Raw genomic sequence first — 20,088 nt, 5'->3', positions numbered from 1 at the left:
ACTATATATAGATATTTACATCCTAAAAAGTATTGAGAGCACAGCATACAAAATTTTAATCAATGGCTTTAATCTTATTTCTCAGTTAACCAACTCTATGCTGATTAAATCACAGACATGTATACACACACACATACATACTCTACTATAAATCCAGAAATTAGTCCTTTAAGAATTCCTAACAAGGGCCTCCCCTGGTGGCGCAGCGGTTGAGCGCTGGGCTGCGAGGCTGCCCGCAGCCTCTGCGGCACTGGTTCATTGCCCAGCTGACAGCGAGGGTCCCACCAAAAAAAAAAAAAAAAAAAGAATTCCTAACAAAAGATACTTAGACATACGATTCATTTAACATTCATACAACATCATCATCATCATCAACAGCGCAGTAATAACAAGTAATAGCTAACAGTATGTGCTTCCTATGCTAAGAATAGTTCTAAATATCTTATAGTTATTAATACATTTAATCTTTAAAAATCCTTTGGGGTTGTGGTATTAATGTTTCACTGCTTATGAATGTTCTCTTATTCACTGAGAATAAGGTTTGTTGGAGAGTCACATCTATACCATAAGCAAGACTAGTATGTTCCTCTAATGGGAAACACCCCTGAGCAATTAGAAAAATACATCTGAGATTAACAGAGTTATCTAAGAGAAAATTCTGGAGAAAAAATTTCTAAACAGACACCCATAGGTCTGCTATACAATACTATAAGAGACTAGAGGGTAGAAAGTTGTTTTTTGGGGGGCCTTTCCAGTGGTACAGCGGTTGAGCGCTGGGTTGCGGGGCTGCCCACAGCCTCTGCAGCGCCATTTTGATCCCCAGCCCCCAGGAGAGGGTCCCACATGGTGCTCAGACCCCTCCTGCCACCCGCTGCTCCCCTCAGCAGTGTACTTCTTCAATCTGCCTGCTCTGCTCCCTGCTCTGGCTCTAGTGAATTCTCTCACCCTCCTGTGCTTTTGACTGTACCCACTGCTTGTATAAATAAATAAATCTTTTTAAAAAATTTAAAAAAATAGAAAGTTTTTTTTTTAAAGAAATATGTCTTGATTAGCCTTTGAAAAAACATTTCTATATTTCTAGAGCTGAGCATAGTATCTGTCCCAGGAGATGATGAATAACCGCTTTTTTGATGAATAAAAGGCTTCCAATAATATATGCAGAATGTATTGTCTCCCCAAACTCGTCCTGATGGAAAAGACTAATAAAAAAATAAGATGAACGAGTCAACAATTTCTAGTCTATATTTGTGAAAGAACCCTATAAATGCTAACTTCGTAAATTTAGAATAGTTAGGGAATGAGGCATGTGCACATGCAAAAATAGAGAGCATGATCTTCTTTCATCTCTTTAGAGAGAGTAGCAATGACATGGGAAGAAATTCCAGCTTAGCCCTTTCTGAACTAGAGTGACTGAGTGAGAACTTCTCCACCTCTGTACCATGAAGGATTGGATGTAGATCAGTGTTTTCCCAAACTCAGTTCCCTGAACTTCTTAGAGGGGCCTCAGGGGAGAAAGAAGGGGACTTGATTGACCAGGCAATAAACTCTGTTGCAGACACAGCAGCACCTTTTTTTTTGTATTTGGGTTCTGAGAACTATCTAAGACAAATATTTCTGTGGCTACAAAGAAGTTTAAAAATCTAGATTATCTCTGAAGTCCCTTTAGCTTTACTAATCAGTGATAATTATCACCACCAGGCATATAGTGAAAGAGGATGACAACTTTTCTCTTGACAATTAACTAAAAAGGTTGCTAGTAAATTATGCTGCACCAGGATTGCAAGTATTGTATAGTTAGTTGAAAAATCTAGAAAGGAAAACTCAGGAATGAAACTTACGAACCATCTGCGGAAACAGAAGAGTACTATGCATATAAGTAGAAAACATATAAAACATATATAAGCTTATATATGTGTACATATATATATTTATATATATGTGTACATATATATAAACATTCATATTTTCTACTTATATGCATTGTCCTCTCTTCTACATATGAATTTATATGTATATATGCATATATAAACACACAGATTCATATTAAACTCTACAGGGGAGGGGAAATTACTAGGGAGATTCCTATAATGTTTGTGATATGGAATTTGATGAAGAATGTGGAAATGTCTTAAATGGTTTTATAAAGGAAGTGATTTTTTAATAGTGGTTTGGCACAATGAAGGTAAGAGCATTTTATCATCACTTAATGGTAGAATGTAATACAAGCTAGTATGTATAGAGAATGCCAAGATATTTTTGATCCCCAACTTTCATTAACCCACTATTAAATCTTCTTGCGGGTTTGACCTGACCTGTTAACTCTCCATTGGAATTCAAAGAAAACTAAGAAAGTTCCAGACAATTTGATGATCATTTGTTTTAATAAAAACTACCCAAATTTGTTGACATTTCCTGGAGAGTTATAAGATTATGGGTATCTTAAAATTTATAGTTGTCTGAAACCTCAGTGTTTCTGGTTATACATCAATTGAGAAGTCCAGCACCTTGACATGAAATTAGTTTTCTACTCCTAAAAGGGTTCTGTTGAGAAAATGGCCTATTGAAAAGTCTGGGAAAGTGGAAGCAAAAGGATCTACGGCTACATTGATGAGCTGGAGAATGAATTCTAGAAATGACTCTAAGGGTTCTACCCATGTTTGGTAGATCTTCCAAAGTTCCACTATATCTTACCAAACCACTCTCTCCAATGTTGAATACTTGCTTCTTTCATACTTTCTCAGAAACCCAAACTACTCATACATCTTTTTCACCTCCCACATAATTACCAAAATAAAAAATGTACAACTGAGAAAAGTGACTCATTTTTTTTTAACTGAAGTCTGCTTCATCTTGCCTTCCTTATGCTCATCCATACCCTACATAGGAAAATTATATTCTTTTGGCCCTTCCCAATTTGATTTTAGAATTACATTACCCCAATCTATAAAAGAAATGTATTTTAAAAGTTTGTTTGGCAAGTTAGCAGCTTGAAGCTGAGACTCCCACTTCCTGGAGGAATAAATCTAAGACAGTGTTTAAGTTCCCTATACAGACCAAAAAGGTGTGCTTAATTTCTATGTTATTTACTTTTAGCTCAAAATGGCCTAACTACCTAATGACCATGAACTAGCCTTCTCCCTTTTTGATCCTCATACGTATTCTTCAAAAATGAACATACTAATTTGAAAAAATCTCTCTCTCTGGAATTCCAGGGGGAAGCCCATTTTTCTCAGTTCCACTCTCCAGAAGGAATCATACTTTTTTGTGTTTGATGTAAAAGAGACACAACTTATATGTTGGCAAGTCAATGATTACCTGGTCATTTTTTCTTCATTCTCCACAGAAAAATCTACTAGTATCTTTTATTTATCAGTTTGGGTCTAAGTACAGTATCAGACAGATGGAAGTTCCCATAGCATATAGAGAGAGCCCAGGAAAAACAACAATAATTAAATAACACAGTGTATAATTTTTCCTATTAGAAAGAGAGTGAGGGATAGTGTGTGTACATGCAATTACAAGTCAGAGCACTGACAAAGAGGGAAGATATGAAGCCTCTAAAGGGCTCCAGAGGGAACAGTCTTAGAGACACCAGTTTTAATGTTAGAACTATTTAGCACCAGACTTGACTCTTACTGAGTCAAGACTAAAGCTCATTTACAATATACCATTCAGTAAACTGCTACTCACCCTTAACCAGATCATAAGCTGCAGTTATCTTTCTGTCCATGATAAAGTAGCTCTATACTTTCAAGATGGTGACTGCTGTTTGCTGTAACAACCAGCTGCCACCACTTGGGTGAAATCCAAGTCTCTGTGGTCTGAGCTCTGTGTGAGATATCTATTAGGTGCCCAATTATAAAATGTGCCAGAGTGGGTAGGTGTCATGATTGATCAGTGGAAACTGGGCAACATTTGCCATCACATATTACTCACTACACATTTACATTTGTCTATTTGCATGGACTCCATTTGTTCAAATGGAGCCTATTATGTGCAAAATATTGAACTAGAGTTACACAGAAGCAATAAATGAAACATGATTCCTACCCTAAAGGAGCTTATAGAATAGGAAAGAAACGGACATGTGAACAAATATTTATAATAAAGTCTGTTGGATATTGTAGTAGAGGTGTGTCCTGGACACAATATCAGCGCAAGTGAGATCATCATATCTGCCTGGAAGTTCATGGAATCTCCACAAGTAGGAAAACAACTGTAGTGACATTGTGGGAATAAACTAGAAATGTATTCCATGCAAAAGGAACAATGTCTAGAAAAGAAGGCATGAATTACTATGGGTTAGTTCCATAGTAATTACAGGATGTAATGTAGGATGTGAAAAGGGATGAATTTTGAAGTTTGAAGAAGTAAATAGGGACCAGAAGATTAACAAGGGACATTTTTTGAATAATCGAGAGCAATTCTTACAGCAAATAAAGGAAGTAGGGTGATGTGTTAATGATGTGTTAAAAACACACACACACACACACACCCCACAGACAGAGAGAGAGAGACCTGGACTCTACTTATATGGATTTGTCACGGAAGGTCTCTTAAGCAAAGAGCCAGAGAGACACCATTCCTGGTAGAGGAAGATACATATACAAAGACTTTAAGGAGGCAATGTTCCTCATGTGTTTTAAAAACTGAAAAGGATGCCAGTGACAAAAAGGGACAAAGTTATAAGAAGTCAGAGAGAGAGGGGAATCCTAGATCATGTAGAAATTTATTAGTCTTGGTAATAATGAGTTTGGTTTTAATTCCATGTGGAATGGAAAGTTTTCAAAGGTTTTTAAATGGGTAAATACATGAGATGATACACACTTTAAAAAAGATCACTCTGGCTTCTAAGACGAGAATGACTATAAAGGGTTGAGGGTAATGAAGGGATACTAGGAGGAAAGGCTATTGGAGTCAGTCTCCATGAGGCATCTGGATTAGAGATGACGGTCGAAGTGGAGAATAGCGGATACAGTCAAGGCATATTTTTGAGGTTGAGAGTCAGGGAAAAGGAAAAGTGAAAAGATTGCTCTTTGTTTTGTTTTTATTTATAGAAATAAGGAAAAAGTAGAACATCTAACAATAAAAGGAAGATGGGGGATCAATCAAGTTCAATTTCCATTTAACCAACTGGATGAGAAAGGGAAAGAGATTTGGGAACAAGGCATAGTGACTTATTTTTAGAACATATTGGGACTGGGACTCCTGAGCATCACAGAAAAATATTTCCAATGGACAGTTAGATATAAACTCTAGATTCTAAGAATAATATTCAAAGAGGGAGCCTAGAGAATTTGTAACTCTTTAGTCCATTTGAGAGTTGTGGACATGGATTTAGATTATTCATGGAACTTCTGTTGATTAAGAACAAGTAATAATAAGGACAAAAGCCTGGGTGACATCCTCTTTTCAGAGATTGAATAGAAAGAGGAGAGAAGAAAAAAAAAAAAAAAAGAATGGGTACTACCAGAGAGGTAAGACATGACAACCAGCAGAAAAGAGGAGTCAGGGAAGCCAAGAGTAAAGATTCTAAATAGAAGTATGTTTCATGGTTTCAGATACCTTAAAGAAGTCATGCAAGATCATTTACCTGTGTTTCCGAGAGGTTATGAAGCCTTACGTTTGGCCTGCATATACTCTCAGAGTCTAATGCAGAGTTCTCACAAAGTAGATATCAATATATCAACCAACATGTGTTTCTGAGTCAGGCACAGAACTTGAAACCTTACCTTCAAAGAAGTTACAAATTATTAAGGGGAAATCAGGTACATATACTGGGTCATCAAGTTAAATGAATGAAAAAGGGAGGGAACAATTCATTTGTGAGCTTGAGGATCTAAGAGTGGAAGCAGTCACAGAAAATTATTGGAGAGAGGAAGTCTTCACAAATGAGATAACTTTATTCAGGCCTCAGTGGTGGGTGAGACTGAGCTGGACAATAAGGGGTCTTTCCAAGCAGTGGGAACAACAATGAACAAAAGCACAGGAAAACTAATACTTAAAGTCATACTAAGTCTGACTGAGGCTAAATGTTAAAAGTTGAGGAAGAGTTTGCTATAAAACATCTTATTTTATAAGTTGTAAAGCCTGAAGGACAACTGAGTTCATTACTTTTGTTTTTATAAAAGAAAATGACAACCCAGAGAGATTAAATTTGCTTAAATTCACAAGCCTTGCCAATGATAATCAGTACAGGATAAAGCAAAAACAAGAGGTTGGCATGAGATTCTGAGGAGCCTTGAAAAAACTCTCAAATAAATGAATTAGAATAAACCCTCTGGACAAAAAAAAAAATCACTGAAATTTTGGGGGAAATGTGAAAGACTAATAGCAGGCAGTGGTAAAGGTGATAAAAGAAGCAGGGATGCTGTTGAATACTTAACCTGGGGCTTTTCATCTGAACTGCAGGACTGTGACTGTTTATTTTCACAAGGATGGTATGTAATTAGCATCTGTCCAGATGCACAAGAAAGAGGTCAATTTACTACATATAATTATCATCTTTGGAGTCTTGTGGCCAAATTAGGGCTTGGTTCTCTCTAAAATATCTCTCTAAATTGCTGGTGGAAGAATGTAAGGCTAGCAGACATAAAAACGGCACTGCACATAGAATTTGGTACTGGACATTATGGCTTTCATGAGAGAATGAAGAGTAGTCAGTTATGTTTATTAGGACCTGGGAAACTGGGAATGTGCTGGTATCACCAAATTATATTGTCAAGATTGGTGTAGTGAGAAATCTTATCTAGTGAGAAGATAGTTTAATATTATCAAACTAATATTAAAAATGACAGCAAAGGAAAAATAATACTTTTAATATCTGAAAATCTTAAATTAATAGGAAAGTTACTTTCCTGTTGATTTTTCTGCGGTTCTTATAGTTTGGTTTTTCATGGATGTATCCAAGTTCATTAAATTTGAATAAAATATAACTTAATAAGATATATTTAATAAATTAAGCATCCGTTTGTACACAAGCCAATCAGTTTCATGACACTAAAATAATAATGTAGGAAAATCAGAAAGGCCTTAATTACTAAAAGTTGTGGTCTAACATAAATAGAATACCTGTGATGGCAAAGTCAATGTTTTCTTTAAGAATCAAGTTTCTTCCTACTAAGTGAAGACAAAAACCGAATTTGGCATAAGTGTGTTTAAGTACACTAGTGCCCAAACTTCTTGGATTCTTTCCTGAATTGTCTTGTTCTTGGGCTTACATTGCAGGTGACAGTTAGAAGTGAGATCTGAGCCATCTGTGGGCATTAATGTTCCCATGACAGGTTTTACTCAAGGGTTATGGCCCAATTCCAAGTTGAGTAATTCTATTTTATAACTCTTCCTCCCTTTTCAATTATAGTAATCTTCATTTCCTCCTCTCTTCTTGTGTCACCTCAGAAGGGCAAGGTATGAAGTTCAAGATGGAAGAAAGAATATGAAAGAAATTAGGTCTTAGTAATGTTTTTTATATAACTCTCCAGTTAACTGTCCATCAGTGCAGAGTAAAAATCTGGCAGCGTTATTAAACATTATCACCCTGCATCTTTCAATCAAAGGCAGTTAAAGCCACAAAGAACACTGAATTAAGATCACTGTGAAAAATTTATTCAAATGAATATTGAATACTAATGTAATTCCCCAAAACAGCATTCCCAGATGATAAAGAAAATGGGATCACCTTCTCTTTCATTGAGGAAACAAGTCCTTGAGATGCAAGGGTTAAAGAAAGATTGCTAACGGACATACTCTTGAGAAAAAAAATGAGGTCTGAATGAATCAACCCCCCAAATCAGATTTGAATTTTTCAAAGTGAAGTAAATTATTCTCTACTTTCTTTTGAAAAATCTCAGAAATGTTTGGAAATATTAAAACAACTGTGGAAGAAAAATTTTCCAAATATTTAGGTGAAGATGAAATGGGGGAAGTTGACAAAAGATCACTTACAAAGCCTGGCTATTCTATGACATCTCTCAAATCAAATACCATTTTTTTTTTCACTGATTTAAAGAGAAAGGATTTTGAGATGCAATGTTCAGCCAATATATATTTACTTCCTATTTCTCTTTCCCCATTAGATCTTGTAAGAGTTAGATAGTCAAAGTGGAAAGCTCTCCATACAGTATGTACTAGAAATCTAGTTTTGAGTTATTTAGAGACAGGAATTTTCTTTAAAAAAATTCTGTCTTGATTTTAAAAATTTGTAAATAATGGAAACAATTGATCCTGCTCTCCTTTGGAAATAGCTGTTACAGATTCCAGTTTGGGGATTAAGAGAAGATTTTACTTGGAGTTTAGACTCCAAGCAGGTAAACTGGTTTCTGAATAAAAGAGTAGGAAGAGGATTCGTATTTTAACAGTTCCTAGTCTAGTCTAGCCCCTAGGTGACTTGTGCTGACTAAGAGCTTTGAAGCCATTTAGGAAAGCTGCCAATTCCTGAGCTTACTTAACCTTTGGAGAGGATCTCGTTTATTTTTCCTTTCTCTCATCTAGCTCTTTCACATAGTCATTAATGGGCAGATATTAGAGTCTTTCAAGTTTTCACTTAAAAATAACATTTTTAAATAGTTACTGGATCTGGAATTACAAATAAGGGATGTAAGGCTAATTACCAAATTCTACATTTAGAGTAAACTGGTGCATATGGTGATAACAGCTCAATATTTTAGAAAGTGCCAATTTGCTAAAAATAGAAAAATATGATGATTATTGCTGGAATTAATTCAAGAACAATCAAAATGAAATGACTAATATCAAGGAGACCATTTTTTTAACATAAATCTAAGGGACAAGTTTTACCCTTTCTTGCCCAATATTTTTACAGAAACAGATTCTACAAATTAAAAAACAAAAGGTAGAGCAAAACTACACTGTGCCAAACTAGCAAGAATAGATGGTAGGTGGTATTCCTCTTTGACAGGTGGTACCTGTCAGAGTTAAGCTTCTGGGAGACAGTGAGAACCCAGTGCCTATCAATTTCAGATGGGGAGATTTTTCTCCAACCTTTCTTTAGGCATAATAGTTCATAAGATCAATGATCTGTGTGGTTACTGCTTTCTTCTAGAATCACCAGGGTGATAACTCTACCAATAATATATGGAATACAGGCCAAATTGAAAACAACCAAAGGAAAAAAAATCGAGGCCTATCCCACATAAGTAAGCCCCTCTTGACTGAGTAGCTACTCTATGATGGACATATAGGTATATATGCAGGGGACTTTAAGTCAGTTTATTTAGTCAGTTCACATATGTGTGTTCCCAGAAATTATGTCAAAACCATATTACCTGATATTTCCTCAGATCATAGATGACTGGTTCAACACTAACTAGCAACCCACACAAGATCAATCAGATTCATTATTCTGTGTTTGTGTGTGTATGTGCAATATCTCATATTTTAATATTTCATCTGGAATTTTATGTTTAGTATTTTAAATGTGAGAGAAAGCTGGGGTTAGAAACTAAGTCTTTTATTTTATTTTTTATTTTTTTTTTTTAATGTGAGAGAAAGCTGGGGTTAGAAACTAAGTCTTTTATTTTATTTATTTATTTATTTTTTTAAATAATAAATTTTATTTTTATATTCCCCATACAATTGCAACCCCTCCCCCATTCTGACCCCAATCCCTCCCGTCCCGCCCCTCACCCCTCAAAAAGTGTCTCTGGTTCATAGTTTTTTGTTGATTTTGATTTTCGCTTTCTTATAGTTATTCATTTTTCTGGTCCCTTATTTAAGTTTTCTAGATTCCTGCTATGAGTGAGACCATCCAGTATTTTTCTTTTTCTTTTTGGCTTATTTCGCTGAGCATGATCCCTTCCAGCGCCATCCATGTTGCTGCAAATTGCATGTGTTTATCTTTTTTGAATGCTGAGTAATATTCCATGGTATATATGTAACACATCTTCTTAATCCAGTCATCTATATTTGGGCATTTGGGCTGTTTCCAAAGCTTAGCTATTGTAAATAGTGCTGCTATAAACATAGGGGTGCAGGTGTTCTTTGGAATGGATGAGAAACTAAGTCTTTTAAATGAAGGGCTTTGGGAAGTCTATGAATCTGTTGTTGAAGTTCTTAGATGTCTGATTTTCCTATAAACTTATCTTTTAAACTTCTTAATTTCATGCGATCTCCAGTTCCCTTTCAATAGAGCTGTTTTATAGACTCTCAGTTTCTATTACTTGTGGCCAATCAAAGGATACATAAAAAGTAGAAGTGTGTGTGTGTGGATCTTGTAGACAGAGACCGAGAGGTTGCAAGAGTGAAGGATTAAAGGTGATAATATACAGTAGAATAAATTAAATATAATCAAAGAAACCATTGTTTCTATCTGTCACCAGCTTATATTGAAATTCTAGTTATTTTTTTTTCCTTTATTGAATTTACTTATAAATTTTAAGAGATTTTGTAGGGAGATGAGACTCTTCTATATATAAGATCACATCATCTATAAATAATGAGAATTTTACTTCTTTTCTGACTTGGATGTCTTTTACTTGTTTATCTTTCCTCAATGCTCTAGGTGAGCATTTCCAAAACTATGTTCAATAGAAGAATTGAGAATGGAAACCCTAGTTTTATTCCTGAATTTAGAGGAACATCTTACAGTTTTTTAATATTGAACATGATGATGTGTGCTAATGTATATTTCAACTGTATATAAGTTCTTCACATAGAATTATATTTCCAACTATGCTTGATATTGATTTTTCTTTGTTAGACTTTGGCTTCTAGGAAACGTAGACTCTCTTAGACAAACTTGATATAAATTACACTTAAAAAAATTTCAAGTTATTATCCATTTATTAAGAAATCAGATTCTTTGCATTGTAAAATTCCACTGCTTGTATAAGAATTTAATATTTTTAAAATTAAATTGGTAACTAATCCCAATCAACCTGGGTCATGTGAGAACAGAAAAATACCTTTCAAAGATCATGAGAGCTTAGATTATTTATAGTTGGCATTTATAGTTGAGCTGGAAAAGGTTCAGGATTGTTTATGACTTTTTCTGATTAAGGCTAATTCCTGATGCATTGAGAAGACCATGAAGTTGCATGGAAATGGAGTAAGGTGAGTAAGGTGATAATCTTGGAAGTGTGCTCTTCTCAGCCAGGCTGCATCCACATTTTCAGACTTCTAACCAGCCTCATATTCCTGCCCTACTTTTCTACCAGACTGAGCCCTCATGTGATGGATGTGAGTGAGCACAGCATGCCTGCTACTCTTAGTGCTGAGAACCCAGTTTGGAGGGAAGAAGGGGTGGGGACAGTCATGGGGGAGAAGCAGTCTACCTAGCAAATGAAGAAGATGTATATGTGAAGAAAAAACTAAAACAGAAAAAGGAAAAAGGAAAAATAGTAACTATTTATAATGCATTTGAACTGATTCTAGGAGTCTCATGATAATGTGAATACTTGCTTATTTAAATTCTGTCATTGAGGTTTTCCAAAAAAAAAATTGATATACTCTGTCTCCATCCACTTGCCTGGGTATTATTGACTCTGTAGAGAATAGGAGAGATGGGAATGAAAAATAAGTATATTCTAGACAGAGAGTAAGGGTTCCATCTTTGCATAGAACCATGAATACTTTAGGTTTCAATATGTGAAATTCTTTGATGAATTAATACTTTACATTTGAAAAACACATTGCAAAGTGTTTTTGTTTTCATTGTTTTATTTGAGCCTCACCAGCCTAGTTAAAAAGGAAAGTCCAAATTTCAAGTATTCTTTTTATGTGCCTGCCCACTCTATAGATGAATAAACTGATGCTCAGAAAGATTAAGCTACTTACCCAAGCTCACACGATAAGCATTTGGCAGAGCCAGGTCTAGAACCCAGGGGAAGGGTCTACTCCACTACAAAGACATGAAACAGGACATTAAACAAACAACATCTAGAAAAATAAGATCTGTGTATAATTAAGCGTAGGAAATCTGAAAGGTCACACACTAATATTATAACCCAAACTTACTGCAAGTATGCCATTTTGACCTAAGCAGACAAGAGAGAGAACTGTAACTCTAATCACAACCACCCTGTGAGAAGGGCCAATGGAACTGAATGTGCATTTATTCACCAAAGTCAGCCCTGAATAGGTGCACTGGAATAGCCAGTCCCTGAACTCCCCCTAATGGCCCATCAAGATGATCTCTCCTTTCCTACTTCAATTCCTTCAATAAATAATTTTCATGGTGAAGCTACTATGTGTCACATAGCTTAAAATTTCTGTTTTATCTAAAACATATTTGGAAAGTTGGCAGTGACAAGCTTTTTCTTAAAGGTCTCCTTTCCAGATCTCACCCTCTAAACATGAGTAAGAATTGGTATTATTGAATGAGAAAAACTCCATTTGGATCTGATGGAAGGGGTAAGAAGTAGAAAACTCAACATGAAAGAGATTGGAGCAATGAACAAGATGCATACGAAAGTGTGGAGACTGAGCAACACTACCCAACTTTAGTAGTGGAAGACAAACTTCACCTATAAATAATTTTGTCTTACTGCTCTTCTCAAGCCTGTGCCAAGTCAGTGAGAGAAAATATACTACTTAGAGTCTGGCAAAGAATATTTTCATGGAAAGCTGTGGTTGCAATTTGCCCTATATTGGTCACAATGGGCCTACTTCAGAATCCAAATTCCTTACACTATTCAAACCTAAGAGAGACATAATTGATTTGTTCCTGATTCATTTAATAGACAGTTGAGGGACCATTTACCATTCAACCTTCCTTAACCTCATGAAAGATTTCTCTTTGTGGAATATTATTATGTGTATATCTCAGTAGGAAGGTAAGAAATACAGATGAAAGTAAAATTAATTCTTGAATAAAGACCCTTGAGCACAGGACAACACTACATGCATTTCTGAAAGTGATTTATGTGATTAATTAATCAACTAAAATTAGAGCGAGATAAAGTTAAGACTTATTTGGAATCATCTTAATCAAAGCAGCAAGTTTAAGCACTTGGGTTCCAAAAGGAAGGGCACAGAAGATCTAAGACTAGATCACTGTTTCTAACCTGGAGCTCTTTTAACCTCAAGGGTGGGGCTGGCATGCTGCATGGTGGGGGAAGAGAATTATTGAAAAAAAGATTTCCAGATAGTGCCAATTATGGCAGTTTATACCAGTTAACACAATATAAATTGGTTCATTTTGTATCTGTTTTCATTACAACTTATGGTTGTCATGTCTTTAAGTCAATAATATGTCTTTAAGTCAATATGATCAGTTTCACTTCAAACGTTGATACCAATAGATTGGCATCTATAGGTGGCTTTACTAGTATTTCCATCCATTTAAATATAACACAATTTATGATTAGACTATAACCTGGTTCCACATTCATCTAACAGACATAAATTATCCACAGTTAAAACCAGATACCCCAGCCATACATAGTATCAGTGCAGTAGACACTGGAGATGGAAAACAGAATTAATAATTCACCCTTTCCCTTAAACAGCTTATAGTATGGACACCAGTATGTGAAAAATGCCATATAGTATAAAAAATGATATAAAAATGTAGAGTCACAAAGAAGATAGAAGAAAACTTAGGGGAGTCAAAAATGGCTTCAACGAGCTAGTCATTGCAGAGCAGATAGGAACATTCTAAGTTAAAAGTAAAATATGCATAGAGAATACAGTATGAGCAGAGACACCTAGGACTTACATATTGATATCATATTATGAAGCATTCAAGGATGCCACTGGAAAAGTAGGCTAGATTGGATCATGTCAATCATGCTGAGGAGTTTATATTTTAACTTAGTTATATGGAACCATCAAAGGATTTCAACAAGAAACTTAACATGACCAAATTGATGATAGGTAAAACTGAGTGTTGTGTTGTTTGCAAGAAGAATTGAAGGAGAACAAGAGGGAGGTAGGACATCCACATAAGAAACTATTGCCATTGTCCAGATGAGAAGTGATGAATTTCTCCAAGTTATTAAGATGGAGTTGAAAAGAAGAGGATGGATTAAGTCATTTTAACTAGAATCAAAGGATTTAGAGGCAGTATATAGGGACGGAAAGAAAAGACTACATTCAGGATTATGTGGAGATTCATAGAGCTTGGAGCTGAATAGTGTTGGAGCATAAGGTTGGGGATTTAGAGGAAGACTAAATGTGGTGCAAACCAGAAAAAAACAGAGTTTGGTCTTGTGCATAATGATGGTGGATATCTCTGAAATACCTAGACTGAACTATCTATAGATCAGGAACTCTGGAGAGAGATCCAATCTATAGATTAAGAAATCACACAGGTGGTGAAAACTCTGGACATAGATGAGATCACCTAGGTTAGTGTGTGGAATGAGAAATGGACCATGAACTAGGAGATAAGTGATATTTTGGGAAGAGAGTGGATGAAGCTAACAAAGAAGACTGAAAAGGAAATACCTGAGAGGGAAAAAAGTGAGGAGAGATTTCATGGGGGCCAAGTGAAGAAGGAGTTTCAAGAAGAGGAATCAACAACAATAAAAAATGCCAGAAAGATATCAAAGCATAAAAGGATGAGTCAGTCACTGTTTCTGGTATCGTTTTTTGAGATATTTTTCAATGAAATTATAAGATGGAAGCCTTATGAAAGTAGACGTAATAGTGAATGGGGAATGATAAAGGGAAGAAAGTGACTGTGCAGAGTATTTTTAGGGACTTTGTTCTAAAAAGGGTTTGAGACAGAGCACTAGAGAGATGGGGAAATAGAGTCAAGAGAGGGTCCTTTAAGATGGAAGAGATGAGAGCACACACAAGCTGTGGGGAAAGGAGTTATAATATAGTACAAGAAGATGAGCACTCAGGAGAGAGTAGGGCATGACGGAACGAGATTCTAGAAACAAAAATAGGACTGAAGGAGAAAGAACACAGGAGTCAGCTATGATCAACTATGACTTGATGGGACTACTTGCTTGTGGAAAAAAAAAAATGGTAGGCACTGGAAAATTCTTGAAACACTGGTAATTCCAAGCCAAGCCTCCCATTGTGAAATTTGGAGAGAAAAATGTTCTTACATTTGTACTGATCATTTTATTCCCCCACATTCATTTTGTTTAATCCCTACAAAAACCCTTTACGGTAAAAAGAGTGGGATTTTTATTTGTTCATTTGTTTTTGGCGTTTTAGTGAGAATCCTGTAAGATAAAACTGAAGCCCAAGATTATGTGATTCATTCAAAATCACTTAGTAAACAGCATGTACTATTTATGCCATAGGACTCACAGTACAGTGCTCTTCCTAACACTACAGGGAATGTTATGATGTCTACAGTAAAAGGGTGGATGTAACCTGACCTCACTTGGAAATTCAAAAGGGAGCATTCCCACCCACAATCACCTTTTTAATTGACTACGGACCTTTTGGTTTGCCTGGAAGCTTCTATGACAGAGAATCAGAAAGTGAATGGTTAAATGCTGCCTTTGAAAGGTTCATTTAATAGAGGAAGATTTTAGACTTGTCTTACTTTATCAACACGAAGATGGGAACGTTTGGTTAATATATGAACCCCTCCTTCCTCCTGGAGCCAGGTAAAACCTAAGTATGCAGATTAATCAGCCCCAGGCTTACTCCTGATAATTTCACTAAAATAGAAGCAAAGGAGACTCTTAGCTACCAACCCTCTCAGTGAACAGGAGCACTGCCCTTTAGTATGAAACATGAAAAGTGGTTTCTGTAGTTTTGCCAGCTCAGCAAGAGCAAAAATTAACCCTACAGTTCCTATCCCCGGTGGCTTCCGCCTGGGCTGGGGTGGGGTTCAGAGTTACAGTATGTGGGGGGGGGGGTGTCGGCGGGGCTCATTGTGTGTGCGCGCCCCGGCAGAGGGTAGAATGAATTAGTCACAAGAGACAACACATTTCCAGATTCACCATGAATTTTTAAGGTTCTCTGCAAGTCCAGACAATTTGGTAGGGAGGAAAAAAAAAAAGTCCTTTAAATTATTTCTTTTCCAGCTTAAATCTGGAAATATGTGGAGGAAATCATTTTTAAAACATAAAACTTCTACTATATTAAGTAGAATGCCTCCATTAAATTAATGCACTTCTTCTCTGGGTGACACTGGGTGTGGCTCAGCGAGATTTAGGAGGAATCCAATTTAACACCAGGGAGGAACGTCTGCATCAAGCAGCGCGGCATCCTACACCTCTCCAGCACTGCAAGGGAAAGGAGCATTGAGGTTGGAATTCTAAACCACAGATCACACTCTCTAAGATAACAATTATCTGTTGTATGAGGAAATAGGGAGGTTTTGGTGGGGCTGAGGGATGGGGGTGGTCCAAGGGATACTTGCTTGCATTGGTATTCTTTACACTTCATTACAAATTAAAGTCCTTTTATTTTTAAACAAAGGAAATGCCTCCCAGTTTTCTTGCTCCGAGGAAAGCGATCACATCTTGCAAGTTTTTCATCATCTGCAATAGGCATGGTAATTAAGCTATTTAAAGTTAGCCCCAAGATATTTGAAAATCATAAACCAATACAGTCTCAGGGATTCTTTTATTTTACTCCTCCTTTGACCACTCCTTATCATCTTCTCGTCTGCATCTCAGTCCCATTCTCTTCTTCCTGCTATGGTAATCTATAGTGATAATTACTGGCTAATAAAAACCATTTATGCTTTTTCTCACCCATTGGCAATGTATTACAAGTGAGAAATCCAAGACTGCTTCTTTATGCAGCTCAAGTGGAAGAGGAAGGAAGTGCAGTCCCTGCAGACCCCTCCCACGTTTCTGCTGGATTTCATGGGTGTGGCAGAGTTTAGACCTTTGCAGGTTTTTGCCCTTGTTTTATTCCCTATTCAAGAGTAGGATGGTGAATAGATGTCAGAGGAAGGATAAACACAATCGGATTTTGCCATGAATGATATAGGAACATTTCACTCACAAGCAGGCAACCTGTGTGAGACTTAAGTACTCATGCTATATGAATGCCAGGCAGGGTAATGGTGAGCCCACGCCCCGAATACACCATTTCCTTCAGCCTGATTTAATGGTATCTTAAATACTGTCTTACATGAATGATACACAAGAGTGGTCAATAGGGAACATGACAATTTCACACAAGAGTATGCATGTATCAAATACATGGACAAAACAATTTCTATACATTCCCATTTTGTCCCTTCAATGTAAATTATGCTAAAACGCATGCAGGCATGTGGAAACCATACAGAGTACATGAGTACATGCATGGCTGTTACACATGAAGTTTACAGATGCCATGCACATTCACGTGAATTTCTGCAACTCTAAAAGCACAATTTTAGCTTCATCATTTTTGCACATCCAAAAGAATGCTTGGGGGCTGTTAGAATCTGAGTGAAGGCAGCAGTCCCCTTTTGGGAAGGAAATTCCTTTAGCTTAAACTTCTTTTCTAAAAATCAAGTTTGGTTTCCTTTGTCAAAGAAGGTGTGTAGATACATGAATACGAATACATATGGTGGCAAAAAGTTGTAAGCCGTAATATTTTTCTTTCCAAAATTTAAGCTTTTTTAATGAATAGCATAGATTTCCTTAAGGGCTCCGCCTTCCTAAATTTTATCTACCTAGCTCACCAATGGGGCAATCGCAGAACATTTTTTTGAGAGTGAGCTTAACCCAGACACCTGTATCTATTGCATTTATGTATTAAAATGAAGGAAGATAAGGAGAGGAAATTGTCCTGGTTTGAAATATGAGTCAATGGAAGCAACAATCTCAAGAAGCATAGAGCAGTTTAGGGAAGATCTCTACTGTAAGACTCCCAAACCTTCTGCCAAACACACCTATACATGCCACACACAAAATCCAGGCGCCTGTGACTTGATCACTTATTTATTTATTTATTTATGTCTTCCTCCCCCACCACTCGTCCAACATTCTGCTTCTCTCTCCCTTCCTCTTCCTCTCCCTGCTCCTTCATCTTCACCCCCACCCCTCCTTCCAGGGCGCTGGCTAAATGTGCAAAGCTGGCAGACTGTTTCTTCTCCACTCTCCTCCACCCCCTTTGGATTCAGCGAGTGTATTACAAATTGCCCAATATCCAATTCCTGCACAGGAAAAATGCCCAAATCCTATGGATTGCACCCCACTACTAAGGTAATCACTCCACAGAGGGATTTTTTTTTTAAACAAGACTCTCTCCTCTCTCACAGGCACGCATCCATACGCACAAGCACACTATCACCCATACCCCACACCCATTTTCTCCTTAACCTTCACCAAAATCACTCAAACGCGTTCCAATAAATGTTTGAAAGCTTCATTTGGAGAATGCCAGGGCTCTGTCGGTGGCTGTGGAATACCCCATTCGTCATTGCTCCCCTCCCTCACCCCAATCAAGTTTCTAAAACGTCTTTCAAGAAATAAGTGAGCAATTTGAAATGGAAGAAAAACCTGGGCAGTGGGGGAGGGTGTGAGGGAACTCGAATTCTTGCTAATGGTGTATGTCCCCCTCTTCCTGATAAAATGAGTCAGCATGCTTATTATCCGGTATGTCAGCCCATCTCTGGTCACTGGCAATCCCAGGAAAGATGCAATGGAAGGGAAGAAGAAGAAAGACCTGATTTCCAACAGGTAATACTAGGCTAGTCTCTCCCATCCCGTCGGAGCTCAAAGCTCCTAGGGGCGTGGTCCACCCTCTCCACCGACCAGCTGGTGCACAATCGGCTATGGATCTTGGTTAAGGGGATTTTACCCCTTCAACTCGCCCAATTTCGTGCGCCCCCTCCCCAGCCCCCGTTGTCTTGAGATTCTCTTTCTATTTTTTGGTAAATCCCCCAAATCACGGTTTCATTCATTCATTCATTCATTGAAAAATAAATAAATAAAGCCTTCACATGTTTTTCCATGAATACCTGCGCTCATCTGAAGCTCATGCATGTATGAAATAAGGCTTCTTCCGCAGCACATGCGATAAAATTGTACGACAGATCAAGCATTACTCATTTACTGAATATTATTCCTTCAATCCCCCTTTTTGCAAATATTATAGAAGATTATCTTCCCATCTCCTAGGTAGAGCCCACATCTTTTCCCCCACACCCCTTTCTGTATACACACCCGCAAAGCCAGAGATGTTAAACGTTGCTGAGCATTTACTAATAACAAAAAAAAAATCTTATTTCTAGTCAAATAGGCGTATATTTTTTTTTCCTAAGCTCATCCTAATTAGTAGCTACATTCCAAAACCAGAGCATGAAAGACAGAACAGAATAAAAGCTGGGCTGCAACCATCAGTTACCATATGCTAAAGAAACGCGAGCACCATGGCCAGTGCAGAAGCAGTTAAAATATTGTTTCTGCCTTTACAGAGAAATATTGCACTCTGGTCATTTCACAACAGCAAGAAGTAAAAATCTTTAGCTCTACCTGTTTGGTTCTTCTCATACAGCACAGCATGGTTGTAACGTCCCTTGCCTTCTTCCTGCCTCCTCTCCTTTCCTGCTCTCTTTCTTATTCCCCCCCTCTCCACCTCTTTTCTGCTCGCTTGCTCACTCGCTCTCTCGCGCTAGCGCGCTCTCTCTCCCTCCCTCCCTCCCTCTCTCTCCCTCACACACACCAGGGCAGTTAGCAGCAACTGTAAGGTCCACAGCTATTGCTCATCGCACATGCTCGCTCCTAGCTCTGCTCTTCTCTCTCGCTCTCTCTTTTCTGCCCCCCACCCCGGTCTCTCCTCTTCCTTCTCTCCCCCTTACCCCCCAAGACTCGATCTTTCTCTTCCCCGTCTCTCCCTCTCTTTCTTAGAATTGTTCCCCAGCTTTCAGTGACTACTCACTTCCCCCAGCCCCCAACCCCATTCTAGATAGCCACCCCCTCCCAGTCCCCTGCCAGCCTCATGAATATTTAAACATCTCCAATCTGGACCCAATTACCCACCGACTTTCCCACTGCAGTGAGAGGATGGTAGGGTGGGGGCAGAGAAGGATATTCCAGCCAGTTCAAGAGATTGCGTGGAATTTGTTTTAGGGAAGAGAATTTTGAGGATTGGTTATATTTCCTTACTAACTCTTCTATTTCCCACTATCTTAAAAGCCAAGAACAGCTATTCCTAATGAGTCATCATATCTATACAATATGTTATATCTACTACTTAGATTTTATACAAAGC

General features: G+C 37.4%; 1 protein-coding gene across 1 annotated transcript in view; it reads right to left on the bottom strand.

Moving 5' to 3' along the window:
- The window catches only part of GAP43 (growth associated protein 43), an 88,259-nt gene extending 68,766 nt beyond the window's left edge, over window positions 1-19,493 (bottom strand). Inside the window, exon 1 of the mRNA XM_084232243.1 lies at window positions 19,350-19,493. Coding sequence (XP_084088369.1) covers window positions 19,350-19,379 — 30 coding nt within the window. The 5' untranslated portion in view covers window positions 19,380-19,493. The remainder of the gene's footprint in view (window positions 1-19,349) is intronic.
- Between the last annotated feature and the right edge of the window lie 595 nt (window positions 19,494-20,088).

This window comes from Talpa europaea (assembly GCF_964194135.1).
Source record: "Talpa europaea genome assembly, chromosome: 4".
NCBI lineage: Eukaryota > Metazoa > Chordata > Mammalia > Eulipotyphla > Talpidae > Talpa > Talpa europaea.
Note: the sequence above shows the minus strand (reverse complement) of the source record. Positions and strands in the feature narration are given on the sequence as shown.